This window comes from Lampris incognitus, chromosome 2 (assembly GCF_029633865.1).
Source record: "Lampris incognitus isolate fLamInc1 chromosome 2, fLamInc1.hap2, whole genome shotgun sequence".
NCBI lineage: Eukaryota > Metazoa > Chordata > Actinopteri > Lampriformes > Lampridae > Lampris > Lampris incognitus.
Genome location: NC_079212.1, coordinates 116,896,515 through 116,913,494, shown reverse-complemented (window position 1 = coordinate 116,913,494; position 16,980 = coordinate 116,896,515). Strand labels below are relative to the sequence as shown.

Genomic DNA, 16,980 nt, shown 5'->3' with positions numbered 1-16,980 from the left:
GCTGCCGCTTCTCCCTCTCGTAGCCCCCCCCCCTTCTCATCCACCTCTGTATGTCTGTTATGTTTATCTGTAGTCTTGTTTCACCGCCGTTTATTGTAAAGCGACTTTAAGTGTTAGAAAAGTGCTGTATAAGTTTGATTTATTTTCATTATATGGTACACTTTTTGGTCTTAGTAAGGACTCGAGCAGCAGTGTTCTGAATCAGCTGCAGCTGGTTGATTGATTTGAAGTCATAATGCCAGCAAGCCTATTACAGATGACATCAAAGGAGCCGAGTCCTAATGAAAACGGTTTTTATTTCAATGGGAAAAAAAGAACAGATGAGTACTCAAATGAAGAAAACAAGACAATTGCAGCCTCAGCAGTGGCAGAGATTCTTAATGTGCATACATGTGAGAGGGAGTGAAATCATGGTGCGGAGAGAAATTTTGCCATGACACCTGCACATCATCCATGTTACTGATTCATTAGATGATGATAATAGGCTATGCAACAGGATAGTTAGTCAAGATGCTGTATATGAAAGCTGACGTTACTGTGCAGGGGGAAAAAAAAAAAAACCATCCGAATACTGAAATTATGTCCGAAAAACAATATTTGGATATTCTGAGCTGGCCCGAGTTCATTAAGCTACAGGCGAGTGATTGCACTAGAGACGGCTGTAGCGGCTCACCTTATCAATGAAGTAGAGTGCCACTGCTCTCTGCCTGATCCTCATCTCTTTAGACTTCCAATCTTCCCGATACTGTGCCCTCAGACGGTCCACACACTTCTTCAGTCTACGGGCTGTCTCGTATTTTTGCCAATCCTTCTCTCCCTGCAGAGAAAAATACCATACAAATGTCAAGGTTGGGTCAATTTTCAATATGTACAAAGTGATATGGCCTTTGGCTGAGTAATTTAGGGGGCTGGATATTATGGAAAACAAGATTTGTTTAGTCTTGAGGTGGATTGTGCAGTCAGTGAGAAATACCATTTTCATGCGTTCAACAAATTACAATTTGTAATTTGTGAAACAAATCTTAACTAAACCCTAGACCATTTTAGTGAATTGAGTGGAAATCTACAAGTTAAAAAAACTTTACATCTTAAAAACTTGCCAGTCTGGTTATGTTAATAATAGGTCTATTGGATGTAGGTGTACCAAAGAACCATCAGTGCTGACTTTCTGTCTGTCAATGCTAAGAGATGTGCAGGCATACCTAAATCATACAAACCCATTATTAATTTTATTTGCGGCAAATATGTTTATCCTGCTACGCTTACATCACAGAGTACCAAGACCAACCTGGTATTTTTTTTAAAACCTTTAGGTGGCTTTTAACCTGTAGATGTCAGCAAACTCACTAAAATGGTCTATGACAGAAAGTTGAATCAGTTCATCTAGAGACAACATTTTGTCCAGATGAACTGATTCAACTTTGTGATTTTCTTACCTGGATTATTGAGCATCCCTGAAGACATAAAATGGTTTATGGTTTAGTTTGTAGCAGACTATATGGGCACAATTCACCATAATTGGTAGACACGAGCCCTTTAAAAAAGGGTTTCCGGGTTGAGAGGGCAGAGCGAGGACTAGATTGGTTGGGGCAGCGCCATGTTGCTTGGGCTGTTGGTTTTGTATAAAGAAAATAAGAGACACACACGTTCGTGTAGTCAATGAGAGAAATTGTCCGTCTCTACTTTCCTGCAATTCCGACATTGGTGACTCTGATATTTGTCTGCTGGACGTTTCCTGAGACAACGCTTGGTGAATATGACAACTAATGCGGTTTCTCTCAAGCTGCTGGAGTTCTGGGCGTCATCAGCCTTGGCTTGGTTCGCCCAGACAGAAGCGCAGTTCATATTGCAGGGAAATCACCGCGGACGCCACAAAACACTTATGTGGTGTCAGCTCTCAGCAGTTCAACAACAACCAGAGTGGTGAGCCTCCTCAAAAATCCTCCACAGCAGTATATCAAGGCTCACCTGTTGAAAACTTTTGAAATTTCTGACACTGAACGGGCCAGCCGGTTTTTTTCTCTACAAGGTCTCGGTGACAGTTAAGCTGTCTGAACGTATGGACAGGATGCTGGATCTCCTGGAAGAGCACAAGGCCGACTTCCTCTTCATCCAATTGTTTTTGTGATAGCGGCCTTCTCAGGTACGAGCTGCTTTAGCCAACACTGCCATCACTGACTGTCGTGCTCTGGCTGAGGCGGCTGATAAATTTTTCCTAGCTGGTCAACAGCACTGCGCAGCTGTGTTTTTTCCTGCCCAAGCATTTTCATCCCTGCCTGGAGACACAAGAGTCGCCACCACAGCTCCTCAACGGCAGCAGGACCACAGCCGGTGTTTTTACCACGCAAAGTTTGGACCCAAGGCCAAGCACAGTGGGAAACGCTGGAGCCGGCGCTCAGTAGTGGCCATGTGCGTCAGCTACATTGGCAGGCTGCTTTTCATCCAAGACTCCATTTCTGGACAGTGGTTCCTGTGAGACATTGGCGCGCAGAGGAGCGTCCTGCCCGCATCGAGAGTAGACATCCTGTCCTGCGGATATGATCCCCTCCCATGGAAGCCGCTAACGGCAGCAGTATCTGCACTTATGGCACTAGGTACATGGAGCTGTGTTTTGGAGGACAGCGGTTTGGTTGGAACTTTGTCACGGCAAAAGTGGCCGTCCCCCTCCTCGGCGCGGATTTCCTATGCGCCTATGGGCTGCTGGTGGAAGTCAAAAACTGCCGCTTGATCAATGCCATCACTTTCAGTTCGTATGCGTGTCCTCTCAGCGGAGCAGACTCCATCAGACTGTCTAGCATGCTCTCCGCCACAGACGACTTTCTCCAGCTTCTTGCTGAGTTCCCAGTCCTGATGCAGCCCACCTTCTCATCTTCCACTGCCAAGCATGGAGTGGAGCACCACATCACCATCACTGGCCCACCAGTCTATGCTCGGGCTTGGCACATCAACCCGGCCAAGTTCACCGCCTCCAAAGAGGAGTTTGAGAATATGGAGCGCCTCGGCATTATTCGCCACTCTAACAGCCCATGGGCTTCACCCCTCCACATCGTCCCGAAACCTGGCGCCCATGTGGTGATCACTGCTGAATCAACAATACGACGACACCGGACCGCTACCCAGACCCACACATCCAGGATTTTTCCACCCAACTCACTGGAAAAGTCATCTTTTCCAAAGTGGACCTTGTCTGTGGATAACATCAGGTTCCTGTCCACCCACTGGATGTCCCCAAAATGGCGGTGATCACCCCATTTGGACTATTCAAGTTCCTGCACATAACGTTCGGCCTCAAGAACACCACGCAGACATTCCAGTGCCTCATGGATTCGGTGCTACGGGACCTGCCTTTCGTTTTCGTCTATCTAGACGAGATCTTCGTCGCCAGCACTTCCAAAGTGTAACACCTGCTTCCCCTTCGGACTCTTTTCAAGCAGCTTAGCCAGCATGGGCTGATCGTCAATCCAGCCAAGTGCCAGTTCGGGCTGACCACCATCGACTTCCTCGGACACCGAGTCACCAAAGATGAGGCAGTACCCCTCCCGCCACAGGTGGATGCCGTTGTGAATTTCCTGTGACCACTCACAGTTAAGTCCCTACAGGAGTTCCTCGGCATGGTGAACTTTTACCACTGCTTTATCCCCTGAGCTGCTCAACTCATGTGACCCCTGTATGAGGCCCTGAAAGGCAAGGCCACCAAACATACCATTGACTGGTCTGCGGAGATGGACAAGGTGTTTGTGGACACTAAGGCTGCTCTGGCTGACAAAACAATGCTGGCGCACCCGTCACCCAAGGCTCCGATCACCATTACGACAGACGCTTGAGACTACGCAGTCAGCGCGGGGCATGAGCAGTGGGTGACCGGTGCTTGGCAGTCGCTCGCTTTCTTCAGCCAACAGTTACGCCCCAGCGAACGGAAGTATCGCACCTTCAATCGGGAGCTCTTCGCTCTCAACCTCGTCATTTGACACTTCCGTTCCCTGCTGGAGGCCCGCCATTTCACAGCGTTTGTGGACCACCAACCACTGCCATTCACCATGGCCAAGGTGGCCGAGCCGTGGTCCACCCTCCAGCAACAACAGCTCTCCTACATCTCGGAGTTCACCATGGATGTGCAGCATGTTGCTTGCAAAACCAATCTTGTTGCTGACTTCCTCTCCTGGGCCACTGTGGGGGCCGTCCACTTGGGTCTTGACTATGCCCGCATGGCAGCTGACTAGGTCGCCGACCCGGACATGCAGGCTTTCAGGGTGGCTGTCATAGGGCTGTAGCACATGGCTTTTGACGATGCTGGCACCACGCTCCTGTGCAACGTCTCCATGGGTCAGCCCCGGCCCGTCATTCCCACTGGCTGGAGGTGGCATGTTTTCGACACTGTCCGTGGACTCCCCCACCCTGGCAAAATGCCATCTCAAAGACTAGTTGCAGCCAACTTCGTCTGGCATGGGCTCAAAAAAGACATGAGAGACTGGGCTGACACCTGCGTGGAGTGTCAGCGCTCTAAAGTGCACCGCCACACCAGAGCCCCCCTGGCACAGTTCCCGGTGCCCGAAAGGAGGTTTGACCACGTAAACGTGGACCTAGTGGGCCCCCTGCCCACCTCCCACGGTTTTACTTACCTCCTCAGTATGGTGGACAGGACTGCTCGATGGCCAGAAGCCGTCCCACTGTCATCGACGACGTCCACCAACGTAGCACGGGCGTTCATCGGGACCTGGGTTGCCCGGTTCAGCACCCCATCTGACCTCTCTTCAGACCGGGGCTCACAGTTTGCGTCTGAGCTCTGGAACGCAGTCACAGAGAACATAGGGGTGAAGCTCCACCGCACACCAACCGCCAGCCAATGGGTTGTGCGAGCGGTTTCATCGCTCTATGAAGGCCGCTCTTCGGGCCAGCCTCAAGGATAGCAGCTGGGTCAACAGGCTCCCATGGGTCATGCTGGGCCTTGGGACCGCCCCTAAGGAGGACCTCCAGTCCTCATCCGCTGAACTGGTTTACGGACAGCCGCTGTGGGTCCCTAGGGAATTAATCCCCAACACCACAGCTCCCTGGTCTGCAGCCCATCAACGGACCACGCTCCTGGATAACGCCAGAGCTTTCGCACCAGTCCCCACTTCACCACACGGCCTCCCACAGTCTTACATCCCCACAAGTCCGCAGAATATGTTTTCATCCACCACGACGCCCACCGTGGACCACTGCAGCCTCCCTACGGTGGGCCATTCCGCGTCCTGGGGACCGGAAACAAGCACTTTGTCGTGGAAGTCAGCAACAAGCCACAGCGCATTTCAGTAGATCGCCTCAAACCGGCTCACCTGGACTTGGACTGACCTGTTGGACTTGCCCATCCCCCACGGTAGGGGCGCCCTCCTACCCGGCCCCCAACCCCCAACACGGCCCCTAAGGTTCCTCCACCACCCGCCCTACCCCCACGCCGCCGCAGGGTCCTTAAGGCCCCTCCCGTAGGCACCCAAGCTTCTGCACCTGCTTCTGCATCCCCCTCCACATTGACTTTTTTTATTATGGTGAATTCTGGGGGGGGGGGGGGGGCGTATGTAGCGGACTATATTGGCACAATTCACCATAACTGGTAGACATGGGCCCTGTAAGAAAGGGTTTCCGGGTTGAGAGGGCAGAGCGAGGACTAGCTTGGTTGGGGCAGCGCCATGTTGCTCGGGCTGTCGATTTTGTATAAAGAAAATAAAAGACACGCGTTCGTGTAGACAATGAGAGAAATTGTCTGTCTCTAATTTCCTGCAATTCATACAAAGTTACTCTTTAAATATCATCCGTTTCACCAGCTTTGTTATGGGACCAAATAGAACCATTTGAACAAGTCATTAAGAAATGTGATGTCACATCAGGATCAACCAAGAATTAGCAACAGGCCGCCCAGGACTCCTCATTTCATTTCACCTGATGTTAACATAAGATTAAGATAAGGGTTAAAAAGATGAGCTCGGAAATTATTAAGGTGGCATCATCCAGGTGAAATGGCATACAAATAGGAAGTCCCAAGACCGCCCACACCAAGTGTAAGGTAAAAAGATGTCAAATCCTTTTGTAATATACGTGTGAATAAGTTATTTGCTGTTGCTGTAAATCACATTTCGGTGGCCTTACGCATGCGAAATAGGTAGTGATTGTACAGAAAATGGCTTGTGTTCTATTCTAACAGATTTCTGAAATTCTGATTTGACCAGAAATGTGAAGTGCTTTGAGTGGCTGTTGCAGTTAGAAAAGCGCTATGAAAATGCAACTTGACTGATTGATTGGATTAAGGTAGCCTCTGTTTGGTTAACCATATTTCTGTCAAGACAGGGGCCAGCAACACTGCCAGCCAATCAGAGTAGCAGGTCATGAATAAGTCCCCCTTCCAAAACAGCCCGTTTCATTAGAGGTAGGTGTGGGGCACAAGAAACCAAGCGACTTTTGGTGAAAAAAAAAAAAGTCAGACATGTTTCAAAGACAAAAAGAGGTCATACCAATTTGTCAAGCAGGAAACCCTCCCACCCACGTTAACAGCACGTTGCTCATCTATTTACCTTGATCCTGGAGCTTGGGTTTAACATGATGTACTTAATTGACCCTTGGATGTTCTCCGTCCATGACACCAGCCAGGTCACCTTGTTGTCATGGCGAACCTCCTTCCACTTAGTTCCTTGGGGAGCCTTAGGGTGTTTGGAGTCCCTGCAAGAGACAAGGTTTCCTCCTTTAATGTCCAAATACAGCCACAATACACCGTTAAATCATGACAACACGCTCTACAGGCATTTCTTAACCCACTTGCTACAGTTGATAATGATGTCCTCAGGCCTGATCCGACGTTTTAGCATGCCCATCTTAGGATGGTCTCCACGGCCACGGAACAGGCCAGGAGGCTCAATGCGAAAGTTAGCAATGCGTTCTTTGTGGTTGTCCATGATGCAAAAGCCATACTCCTGCAGGATGCGCTCATTCTCTTCTTTAATTTTCTATAACGGAATAGCAAGAGAAAGATTTGACATTGTATTTTTTTCTTGTTGGGGACGAAAGCCTAATTGACATTTAAATTTGTGTTGAGTATGACTCACCTGTTTCTCTTCCTTTGACAGTGCCTTTCGGGCCTCCGACTGTGCCTTGAAGTATTCATGCATCTCGGTGAAGTTACACTTCTTTAGGTCTGTGATCTTAGACTTTTCCTCTGAAGTCATTTCCTGTTTGACCAGAAAAATAATTTAAACTTAAAACAAGGCTCACCAATGATGAGCTTGCTTTGAAGTAATTAAAAACAACTTCCCACCTCAAACCTACCTTTCTCCAGTCTTTAAAGAAATTTTTCCGAAAGATATCTTTTGTTGTATAATCATGGTCAAGCATTTTGGCAAAAAAAGTGGCAACCTCCTCAGCTTCTGGCCTGAGCTTCATGAGTTTTCCTAGAAAGAAAAAGATTAAACAGCAAATAATATCCACAATTGCCATTATACAGCCCAAACCTATGACAAAAGACCATTAAGCAGCAAAAGCAATGAAATCCTATGTCACAGAAAACAGAACCTCACCGTCATAGTAGAATTTGACATTGCTGGGAAGGGGTTCATAAGGTGGTGCAAATACTGGGCCTTTGTGTTCCAGAAACCTCCATTTGGAGCCATCTGTGTACCTCTCCTCCTCCCACCTAGAAATCAACCACAGTACAAGGCAATTGCGTGAGGATGAGATGGGGGTTAGAAAAAGGTCAACCACTCTATCCAAAGATGACATGCAATACATCCATTACTCCACTTATGACAAAATGTGAGGCAAGCAGATGATGCAGATGCCAAGCAGCAAGGCAGCAGGGTAACAAAACCCACCATTTCCACTTCTCTTCCGGCTCCTTCTTTGCCTTCTTTTTTCCATCTGCGACTTCTCCTTTCTTGTTCTTTGTCTGTTTCGGCTTCATTTCCTAAAAAGGGAAGGCAGAACACGTGAGCTTTCTTTCACCTCTAGGCTAGCAGAAAAAATGTTCAGTGTCAACACAAGGGGTTGAAACTCAAGCCTTTCCCATTCTTCAGGTCCCCCCACCACCAAACACAGTAGAAAACAGGATCAAAACTCAGATTAAATTAAATTGTGGAAAAAAAACAACAACATTCTACTCGGGACTTCACTTACCCCATCCTCGCGTTTCCTTTTTTTGACCTTTTTATCATTTTCGGTCTTTATTTTCTTGGGCTTGAAGTCATGGCTGAAAGACAAAAGCCTGTTATATCCAAGGCAATGGTCATTCTTGAATAAGCTACTTTTTCGGGGCAGGGGGGATTCTGGCAACAAGAGGCCATTTATAAAACAGTGGGGTGAGTGATCTGGAATTAAGGTTTATGAGGAAAATGTGACTGCAGATCTAAGGACAAAAACTGTCCTTATAGCAGACCCAATGACCAAAGAACTTTGAGGAGTCATTTCTTAGAAGGGTAACCACTGCTTCCCAAAAGAAATGTACCTGAGTGACAATTCTACCCTGCGTTACCATAGTTTTGCACAAGTCAGTAGACCAAATGAAACATAAATGTGAGAAGTTTACTGTGAGAAGACTAACGGGGCAGGGGGAACTCACTCGTAATCATCATCTCGTTCTCGCTTAAGGGACTTCTCATGTTTAGGGGAGTGGTTATAGTCATCCTCAGGCTCAGATTTCACATGCGGAGGACTAAAAAAAAAAAAACCATGGACAAAAAAATCAGATGTGGCTTCATTGGAAATGCAAGTATGGGTTTAAAACAATCAATCACACAATGGAAATGAGTAACATGTACTACCCTACCTGGCAAAGCCATTCTCCTTTTCTCTCTTCACCTTACCATCAAGAGACTTCATCTACAAGGTCAAAGAGTACAATGTTATCAGAAGGGAGAAAACTGGACTGCAAATTGATGGTGCCCAACTTCACACAGATGATAAAATTAAGGACATTAATGCTATACAAAAAGTAGCTGAATGATAAAACCAAATTTTGACAACTATTGTGATTTTAGGTCACAATCATCAGTCTCAGCTTTGGGTAACTTTAGTTCGTTTTTTCATTTTAACACAAAAATAGTGACCATATTCTTTTAGTACCCATGGAGCAGCAGGTAGTGTATACATCAACATGAATGGTTTCATATTCATTTGTTATGTACACATTGAGGTTCTCGCAGTAATTTCACTGTGGGATTGGAAGACTATAGGATGATGACATGCACTGTACAAGCTCCAGTGATAAAGGAACTTGAACCGTGTTCAGCAGAGTCGATACTTGCTTGGGTTCCATGACACAAGACTGATTTAATCTCCCGAGGACTCTTCCCAGTTTGTCATGCTACATTAATGTGCAAGCAAGTCTACTGCACAGATCGCAGTGCTGTTCATCTGGAGCAACCTACATTTTCAAATGATATCAAAACCCACTAACAGGGCAGACTTGTTTACTTGTTAGGGATCAACCATGCTTTAATCATGTGAACCAGCAGATGGGAATAGAAGTGGAGCGACACCCTGAGCACTTTCAACTATGTTGCTGGTCCAGCACTCATTGTGATTAGCCAGGAAGCAAATGAGAGCAGTTGATTTACAATTCTCTGAGCTCAAAAAAAAAACTTTAATGCAACCACATTACATGTTGATGAATCACTGGAATTCAACTTGGGATAAGAGTGTCGTGCATCTCTAGTTTGTCAGATAAATTCGTCCATAACAAGACTGTAAAACAGATTAACACACTCATTTGCTGGCTGTTTTCAGACAGGCTAGGAATTTGGCCCAGTAGGGATTTCTGTGACAAATACATAGGGCTCCAGTATTTGTTCAGCAATTCACCTTTTCCTCCTTCCTCTTCTCCTTGTGCTTGTCCTTGTGTTTGTCTGTGCTGCCATCTTTGTGCTTCATCTTTTCCTTGTCTTTATGTTTTTTATCAGAGGAGTCCTTATAGTCACTGAAGTTTAGAGGAATAGAAAAAACATTACATTTGGTGTCATTTCAAACTGTACAACACAGCAAAAAACTGAATGAAAAAAAAGTCACTTTGGGAATTAAGTGGATTTTTCCCTGTGTCTTCTTAGGACCAGGCACGAATACAACTAACTTATCTTGCACAGACAAAATAATGATATGGAAGACCATCTAACTGCTAATGAATGGGGGTAGCCTCAATGGCTCTCAAAAAATGTTGGCACAAAACAAACAAAATGCTGCTGTTAACCAGAGTCATACCTGCTGCCATGCTTTGATTTCTCACGTTCCTTGTCCTTCTTGTGGTCCTTGTGTTTATGTTCCTTGTACTTTTCTTTATGTTTGTGAGAATCTATGAGGGAAAAAAAATCCTAATTTATGTGACTAAGCGACTTTTGAGAAACAGTTATCTGGCACAGTCCCCTGAGAAGAAAAAGTAATACCTCAAGAAAAACTACCTGGTACAATGCATATTTTAATAACAGGGAGAACTACTCTAAGTATGAGTGGGCAGGATTCTATAGATGATTCTTGGCTAAAGGGGCAAGATAAAGATGGGACTCTTAACAGACTACTAAAACAGTAATACACATGAAGAGACTGAATATTGTAATTAACTCTCTATTCAAAACCAAGGAAGGACTCAAAATCCAACTATCCAGGTGAGTGCAAGCATTAGAATTCTGAGGGCAAGTTAAAAACATGCAGTACATTCCTAATCTATCATATTTTGGCCAAATGTCTGCTGTGTAGTAAGACAACACCCCCTAGTGACTAACTGCATTTACTGGTCATATTTTTAAGACACGATGAAGACAGGTTGTAACATGCAAGCAAGTATTAGTTCAAGCCCTCAGCCTTCATTCAGGTAAGCTTAAAGCAACAGGGATAGCAATAAAGCTGAATAATAACTAAGTAAAAACACAGAAAAAAAATAACTGTCAACAGCTAAAAAAACTATGCCCACGATTGCGACTTAATTCCAATTTAGGGACAGTCACAAGGTTCTAGCCCTCCAAGAGTCTTGAAATGAATCTAAAACAGGGCTGTCACTCTTCCATGATGTAGTATCAGGAACCAGAGGACAAAAAACAACTCTAAACCTTAAGAAAAGAAATCACTGACCCAGTTTTTTATTCTAAATCAAATAAAATATGAACTCACGGTGGGCGCTAAAGCAGGGGTGGGCAATCTTATCCAGAAAAGGCCAGTGTGGGTGAAGGTTTTTGTTCCAACCAAGCAATTACACACCTGTGTCTCTTAATCAAGTTCCTCAGCAAAGGTTGATTAGTGGGATCAGGTATGTCACTGCTTGGTTGGAACAAAAACCTTCACCCGCACTGGCCCTTTCTGGATAAGACTGCCCACCCCTGCACTAAAGGCTACCCAAATGTAGACGGAATAGGACAATCATTTGTCCCCCTGTCAATCAAGCTAATTAACAAGTACCATTTCCCAGATGACGTGAAATCCCCCCCGTTAGACTGGATTGTCATCATAGAGACTGGGGGAGTGACATTTTTGGTATACTGTCCTTTTTGCTAATTTTTAACAATACTAACTTTCTGCAAGCTTTTGTTTGTCTATGTCTTAAATGTTGGATAAGCAGCACTTGATATCCAAGACAACTTTCCCCTTTGGAGATAAGTTTCTTATCTCAAACTGACAACTTATTTTTGAGTTTAACATTTTTCAACTCAAACTAGTTTCCTTGACTGTAGCTTTTCACGAGAATGTGATTGCAAATTATTGCTCTTTGATAGCCTAAATTCACAGAAAGTTGAATCCAGTTCATCTGCACACAATGTTTGAGAAAAACCATTTCATCACTCATCTAAGTCACCTCTTCAGTCTCAACTGACTGTAGGTATCCCCACCCTTATAAACAATACAGTGGCATAACGACTGAAAAAAACAACAACAAACAAACGACCAGTTTCACATAGAATAAAGCGTACCCGATTCCTGATATGGAAATTGCTGTGACCATTAACTAGAGTTAAAATGGCAATGTGTACTATTCACAGAGGATTGAGGAATAGTTGCAATCACAGCATTCTAAGATGGCAAAAGATATACTCTTAGCCTCCCCTGTTAAGGGATGGTTGTTCTCTCTTCACATAGATTGCCTTTTTGAATCCCCGTTCAAACCAGCACTCCTCCCTATCAAGGATGTACACATCCTCATCCTTGAAAGAGTGGCCACTGGCCTGTTGATGGGTGTAGACTCCGGAGTCTTGGCCTGATGCGTTAGCTCGTCTGTGTTGTGCCATCCTCTTGGCCAGCATCCATTTGGTTTCACTAATGTACAAGTCATGGCAATCTCCCCGGCACTTAACAGTGTGCACTATATTGCTCCGTTTGTGCCAGGAGACCCGATCCTTGGGGTGGACCAATTTCTGGCGCAACGTGTTTGGGGGTTTGAAAGCAATTTTTTGGAAAATAGGCGTCTCAACTTTTCCGCCACTCCCACCACATACGGAATCACCACTGGTTTATGCTTAAGCAGCTGTTGTCCTTCTCCTCTCTTCGATCGGCTGGTGCACTATTTGGGCATCTTCTTGGCTTTGACAAACGCCCAGTTAGGATAACCACACTAAACCAGGACCTGTTTAATGTGGGATTTCTCCCCTTCCCCGGTCGCTGTGTCGGAGTGGATGTTGTCAGCTCGGGGGTACAGCGTCCTGATGACTCTCCTAGTTTGCGCTCCAGTGGATGATGAGAGTCAAACCTTAAGTACGGATCAGTATGTGTTGGTTTACAGTAAACATCCACAATCAAATGTCCCCCATCACCAACTGCAATTTCACAGTCTAAGCTGTCATTTTTCACATCTTCCCTGGTGAACTTGATGTGGTTGTCCACAGAGTTAATGTGGTCGGTGAAATCTGGTACGTCCTGAGAATTTTTTTTAACCCAGATATCATCCACAAATCTGAACCAATGGCTAGGTGTTGTCCCCGGACTGGGGAGGGGCGCTAAGAGGACATCGGTCGCCATCTTACAATGCTGTGATTGCGACTATTCCCCACTCCTCTTTGGATAGCACACACTGCCATTGTAACTCTAGTTAATGGTCATGACAATTTGCATATGAAACCAACCGATCACTCACAGAAACGTTGAACAGTTCATCTGGACACAACGTTTATTGAGAGTAACTTTTCATCACTCATATAAGTGACCTCTTCCATCTTAACTGACTGTAGGAATGAAATGAAAGCCACTTTATTCGACATTGTATTCTTACAACGAATTGTACTCTGAAATTGAATTTGTGAGGCGGTCTCCTTCAAGACTGCCGGCCGGAGACATGCAGTTGGCGAACGCATGCAGTACGAGGGTGGGTGTTTGAATTAAAATAGGGATCGATTGGCCACTAAATTGGGAGAAAAAAGGGAAAAATCAGAAATAAATTTTTAGAAAAAAAAAATTTAAAAAAATAAATTCAATTTGTTTTCTGCATTAACCCATCCTATTGTATAGGAGCAGTGGGCAGCCGCAGCACCTGGGGACCAACTCTAGTTTTTACAATTTAGAATTTTAACTCCAGTTCTTCCTTCAATTGACTTGGTCAGGCGCAGGGCAGGAAGGAGTATTAACTCTAACATGCATGTATTTTTGATGGTGGGAGGAAACCGGAGCACCCGGAGAAAACCCACGCAGAAACGGGGAGAACATACAAACTCCACATAGAAAGGACCTGGGACGGCCTGGGGTTCGAACCCAGGACCTTCTTACTGTGAGGCAACAGTGCTAACTACTGGGCCACCGTGCTGTATCCCCACCCTTATAAACAATACAGTGGTCATTATGCTACTGTATTGATTTTGTGCAGTGATTTTCTTACCTGGATTTGAGCATGCATAAAGACAAAATCGATTGTTGTTTTCAGTCGTTATGGCACTGTATTGTTTATAAGGGTGGGGATACCTGCAGTCAGTTGAGACTCAAGAGGTCACTTAGATGAGTGATGAAACGTTTCTCTCTCAATAAAAATTGTGTCCACATGAACTGATTCAACTTTCTGTGATGTCCTTACCTCATTATTGAGCATGCATAAAGACATATCCTGAATTAGTGCCAAAATATATTTCACTGGGGGAGCTCCTTAAACAAATAGACGAAACAGAAAACATTTTTAACTCATGGTTAAAGTTGCATGTGAACACAACTATTCAAGGCCCATAGGTCAATTTTGCCATCTCTAACAAGGGGATATGCTTACAGTGACAAAATCTAATTAAGCTGTTAAGAAAACAATGTGCTTGTTAGTAAGGAAAGGACCGTTTGTAAAAAAAATTCCAAGAGAAAAAAAATCAATGTCAAAAGCAAAGACTGTGTCGCAAAGAATAATTTATCAAACATGTAAAAAAAAAAAAAAAAGGAAATAGAAAAATGCACCACTAGCAAACAGGAGAACAATTTAGTAGCAGAATTTAGGATGATTTTAAAGTCATGTGAATTTGCCAATTAGGATTAAATAAATCAGATTGTGTCTATTCAGACAAATATTTTTGACTGGCAAGCTTGGTCTGTCAACTACGCATCTTCCTGTTGATTTGAGATGACAAAACCAATCTTTTTCTTAAATTTAATTGATCTTGAATAGTTTGCTATTCATCAATATCAACTTCTTTTGGTTTGATGCAAGACAGGGATTTGAACACTGCTGATTTTCAATTGTCGATACATTACCTCTGGTGACGAAATCTGATAAATATTTCTGAATTTTGTGACCCTCAAGCATCCAAGCCTGGATTGTTGCTTCATATTGTAAATCCCCCTGATATTTATGAAAAGTATTTTGCTCAGATGCTTTTCATGATGAAGTTAATCTATAGGGAGCCATGTCAATGGGAAGGATTATTGTTTTCCAGTGGTCACCAACCCTGCTCCTGGAGAGCTACCTTCCTGCCGGTTTTCACTCAAACCCTAATTTAACACACCTGATTCAATTAATCAAGGTCTTGTTAAGTAGGTAATCAGTAGATTCAGGTGTGTTAAATTAGTGCTGTAGCTCTCCAAGAGCAAGATGGCCAATATCTTCACCTTATAAAAAGAATGTCATTTTCCTTTTTGTGGGACGTGCGTTGGTCACACCTTGATCCAATCGTAACTTTTCTAAATGTTTAACAACATTTTTAAATTGGCATTGAACCCACATTTTTAGATAAAATTAAAGTAAATTTTCCATTGTCATGGATCAAATCTGAAGGCGTCACATTCAGACTGACGTTTCAGCAGCATGGCTGTTGCTTGATTAAACACCTACTATTCACCTTAAACTACGTGTGATCAAAACAATGTTTCATTGAGACAGTGGAATCTGAGTCCCACATAAATGTGCAGTGTTCCCTGATATAAACCCTTCCCCCGGTAAGAGCAACTTAAAGTAACTAACTGTGTGTACCATAGAACACATTGCACTCAATCGTATAGGCAAGATAACCTATTTAAGTAACCTTGGCCAACTATGATATTTTGACCCTGGTCGTGAAACCACGTCAAATGGGAGACAGTGCAAAGAAATTTTCCAATTCCTTTTTGGTCGCCCTGGGGGATTTCGATTAGACAACGGGTCTCCGCGTCTCCCGTTCATGCAGCCATCTGCACTTCATAGCCTAATGTTCAGCTCGCAACATTACAGTCGGGCTGCAACACCGAAAAAGAAAATGGCGCAGAGACTAAGTCCTGAAACCCCAAACCCTCACTTTCAGATAGGAAATGCGGCATTTAAAGCCAGACAACAAGAGAATCAAATCAAACAAACTCACTAAATACCTCCAGATCTGCAAAAATATTCAGTCAAAAAGAGATAATAGATGAGTGAAAAGCTCATTCAAGACCTCCTTTTTGAACAATAGGCGCTTGTGAGTGAAGCAGAGGACTTAGTCTCTGGACGCCATTTCTGTCGTTTGCTAAGAACTAATGTTAAATATGCGATAGTGAACACACGTCCGAATTGTGAAAGAAACCCATTGTCAAAAATATAATCATGTAATAAACTTACCATTGAACCGAGAGCCACAGTCAATCTGAAAATTAAAAACAGATGTATGATCAATTTCACAGTAGCTAACTAGCCGGCTAAGTAACTTTGAACTCACTGGATGGCAGGGAGACAGTTTGTTAGCTGGCGAGTAAGCTAGGTTAGCTTGCTACACTGACTGGTAATACAGCCTGGTGGCTAATGGTTCCGACGTAGCTAAAGCTGACAGCTACAGCTAACGCTATTTTAAATGTCTCGTTTCATCTTTACGTTCACATGCAGCTACGTGGACATAGAAGCTAACAAGGTATCATTATTTGTTAACATTAATAAAAAAAATGTTGTGACACTTGCCATATTGGGGTTAACAATCTTAACATGTTGAACTACAAACATGGTTAGCAAGTGCGCGCTAGCCAACCTTTGAAACAGTTAGGTTAAACTAACCTGTCAACTAAAGCAGAAGAGAGCAAAAAAAAAAGGTACAAGTTAACGAAATCCCATCAGCCATGGCAGGACAAAACACGTTTATAATTACCTGGTCATCGCCGTGGGAATGATCTCCACTCATGTCCTATTCTTTATCTGATTGGGGGAGAAAAAAAACAAAGTGAGAGACGTGTAGGTTAAATAGCACCGGCGAGGGCTGTATGCAGAATGAAGGGAGAAATAGCTGTGTAATATAATAGGCTGAGTCCCATTTGGAGAGGGATGCGCATGCGCGAGAAATTTAAATCCGAGGGAGACGGACACCTCCTTTACTTAACGTGGTCGCTCCCCCAGCTCACGTTGGGCACCGAGGCACAAACCTTGTCAGCTGGGCTGCCCACTTACTTGCCTGTTTGTTATGTTTCATTTGTAAATTACTCCTGTCAAAACTAGAAGACTCACATTGTTTTATTTTCTAACAACGACTTTGAATGACGTTTAGACACTGATGTATGCTTCTCAATGAAATATAACAAAATAAAATGTCTATGTATGCTCAATAATCCAGGTAAGAAAATCAAAGAAAGTTGAATCAGTTCATCTGGACA

At 44.1% G+C, this 16,980-nt stretch overlaps 1 protein-coding gene across 1 annotated transcript in view; it reads right to left on the bottom strand.

The window, feature by feature from the left end:
* The window catches only part of top1a (DNA topoisomerase Ia), a 41,139-nt gene extending 24,551 nt beyond the window's left edge, over positions 1-16,588 (bottom strand). The window contains exons 1-14 of the mRNA XM_056273081.1: positions 16,482-16,588; positions 15,965-15,989; positions 10,213-10,303; positions 9,820-9,934; positions 8,786-8,838; positions 8,579-8,671; positions 8,137-8,209; positions 7,836-7,927; positions 7,542-7,657; positions 7,294-7,415; positions 7,074-7,196; positions 6,787-6,974; positions 6,546-6,690; positions 674-817 (exon numbers count right to left, since the gene is read on the bottom strand). Coding sequence (XP_056129056.1) covers positions 674-817; positions 6,546-6,690; positions 6,787-6,974; positions 7,074-7,196; positions 7,294-7,415; positions 7,542-7,657; positions 7,836-7,927; positions 8,137-8,209; positions 8,579-8,671; positions 8,786-8,838; positions 9,820-9,934; positions 10,213-10,303; positions 15,965-15,989; positions 16,482-16,514 — 1,413 coding nt within the window. The 5' untranslated portion in view covers positions 16,515-16,588. The remainder of the gene's footprint in view (positions 1-673; positions 818-6,545; positions 6,691-6,786; positions 6,975-7,073; positions 7,197-7,293; positions 7,416-7,541; positions 7,658-7,835; positions 7,928-8,136; positions 8,210-8,578; positions 8,672-8,785; positions 8,839-9,819; positions 9,935-10,212; positions 10,304-15,964; positions 15,990-16,481) is intronic.
* Positions 16,589-16,980: the final 392 nt, after the last annotated feature.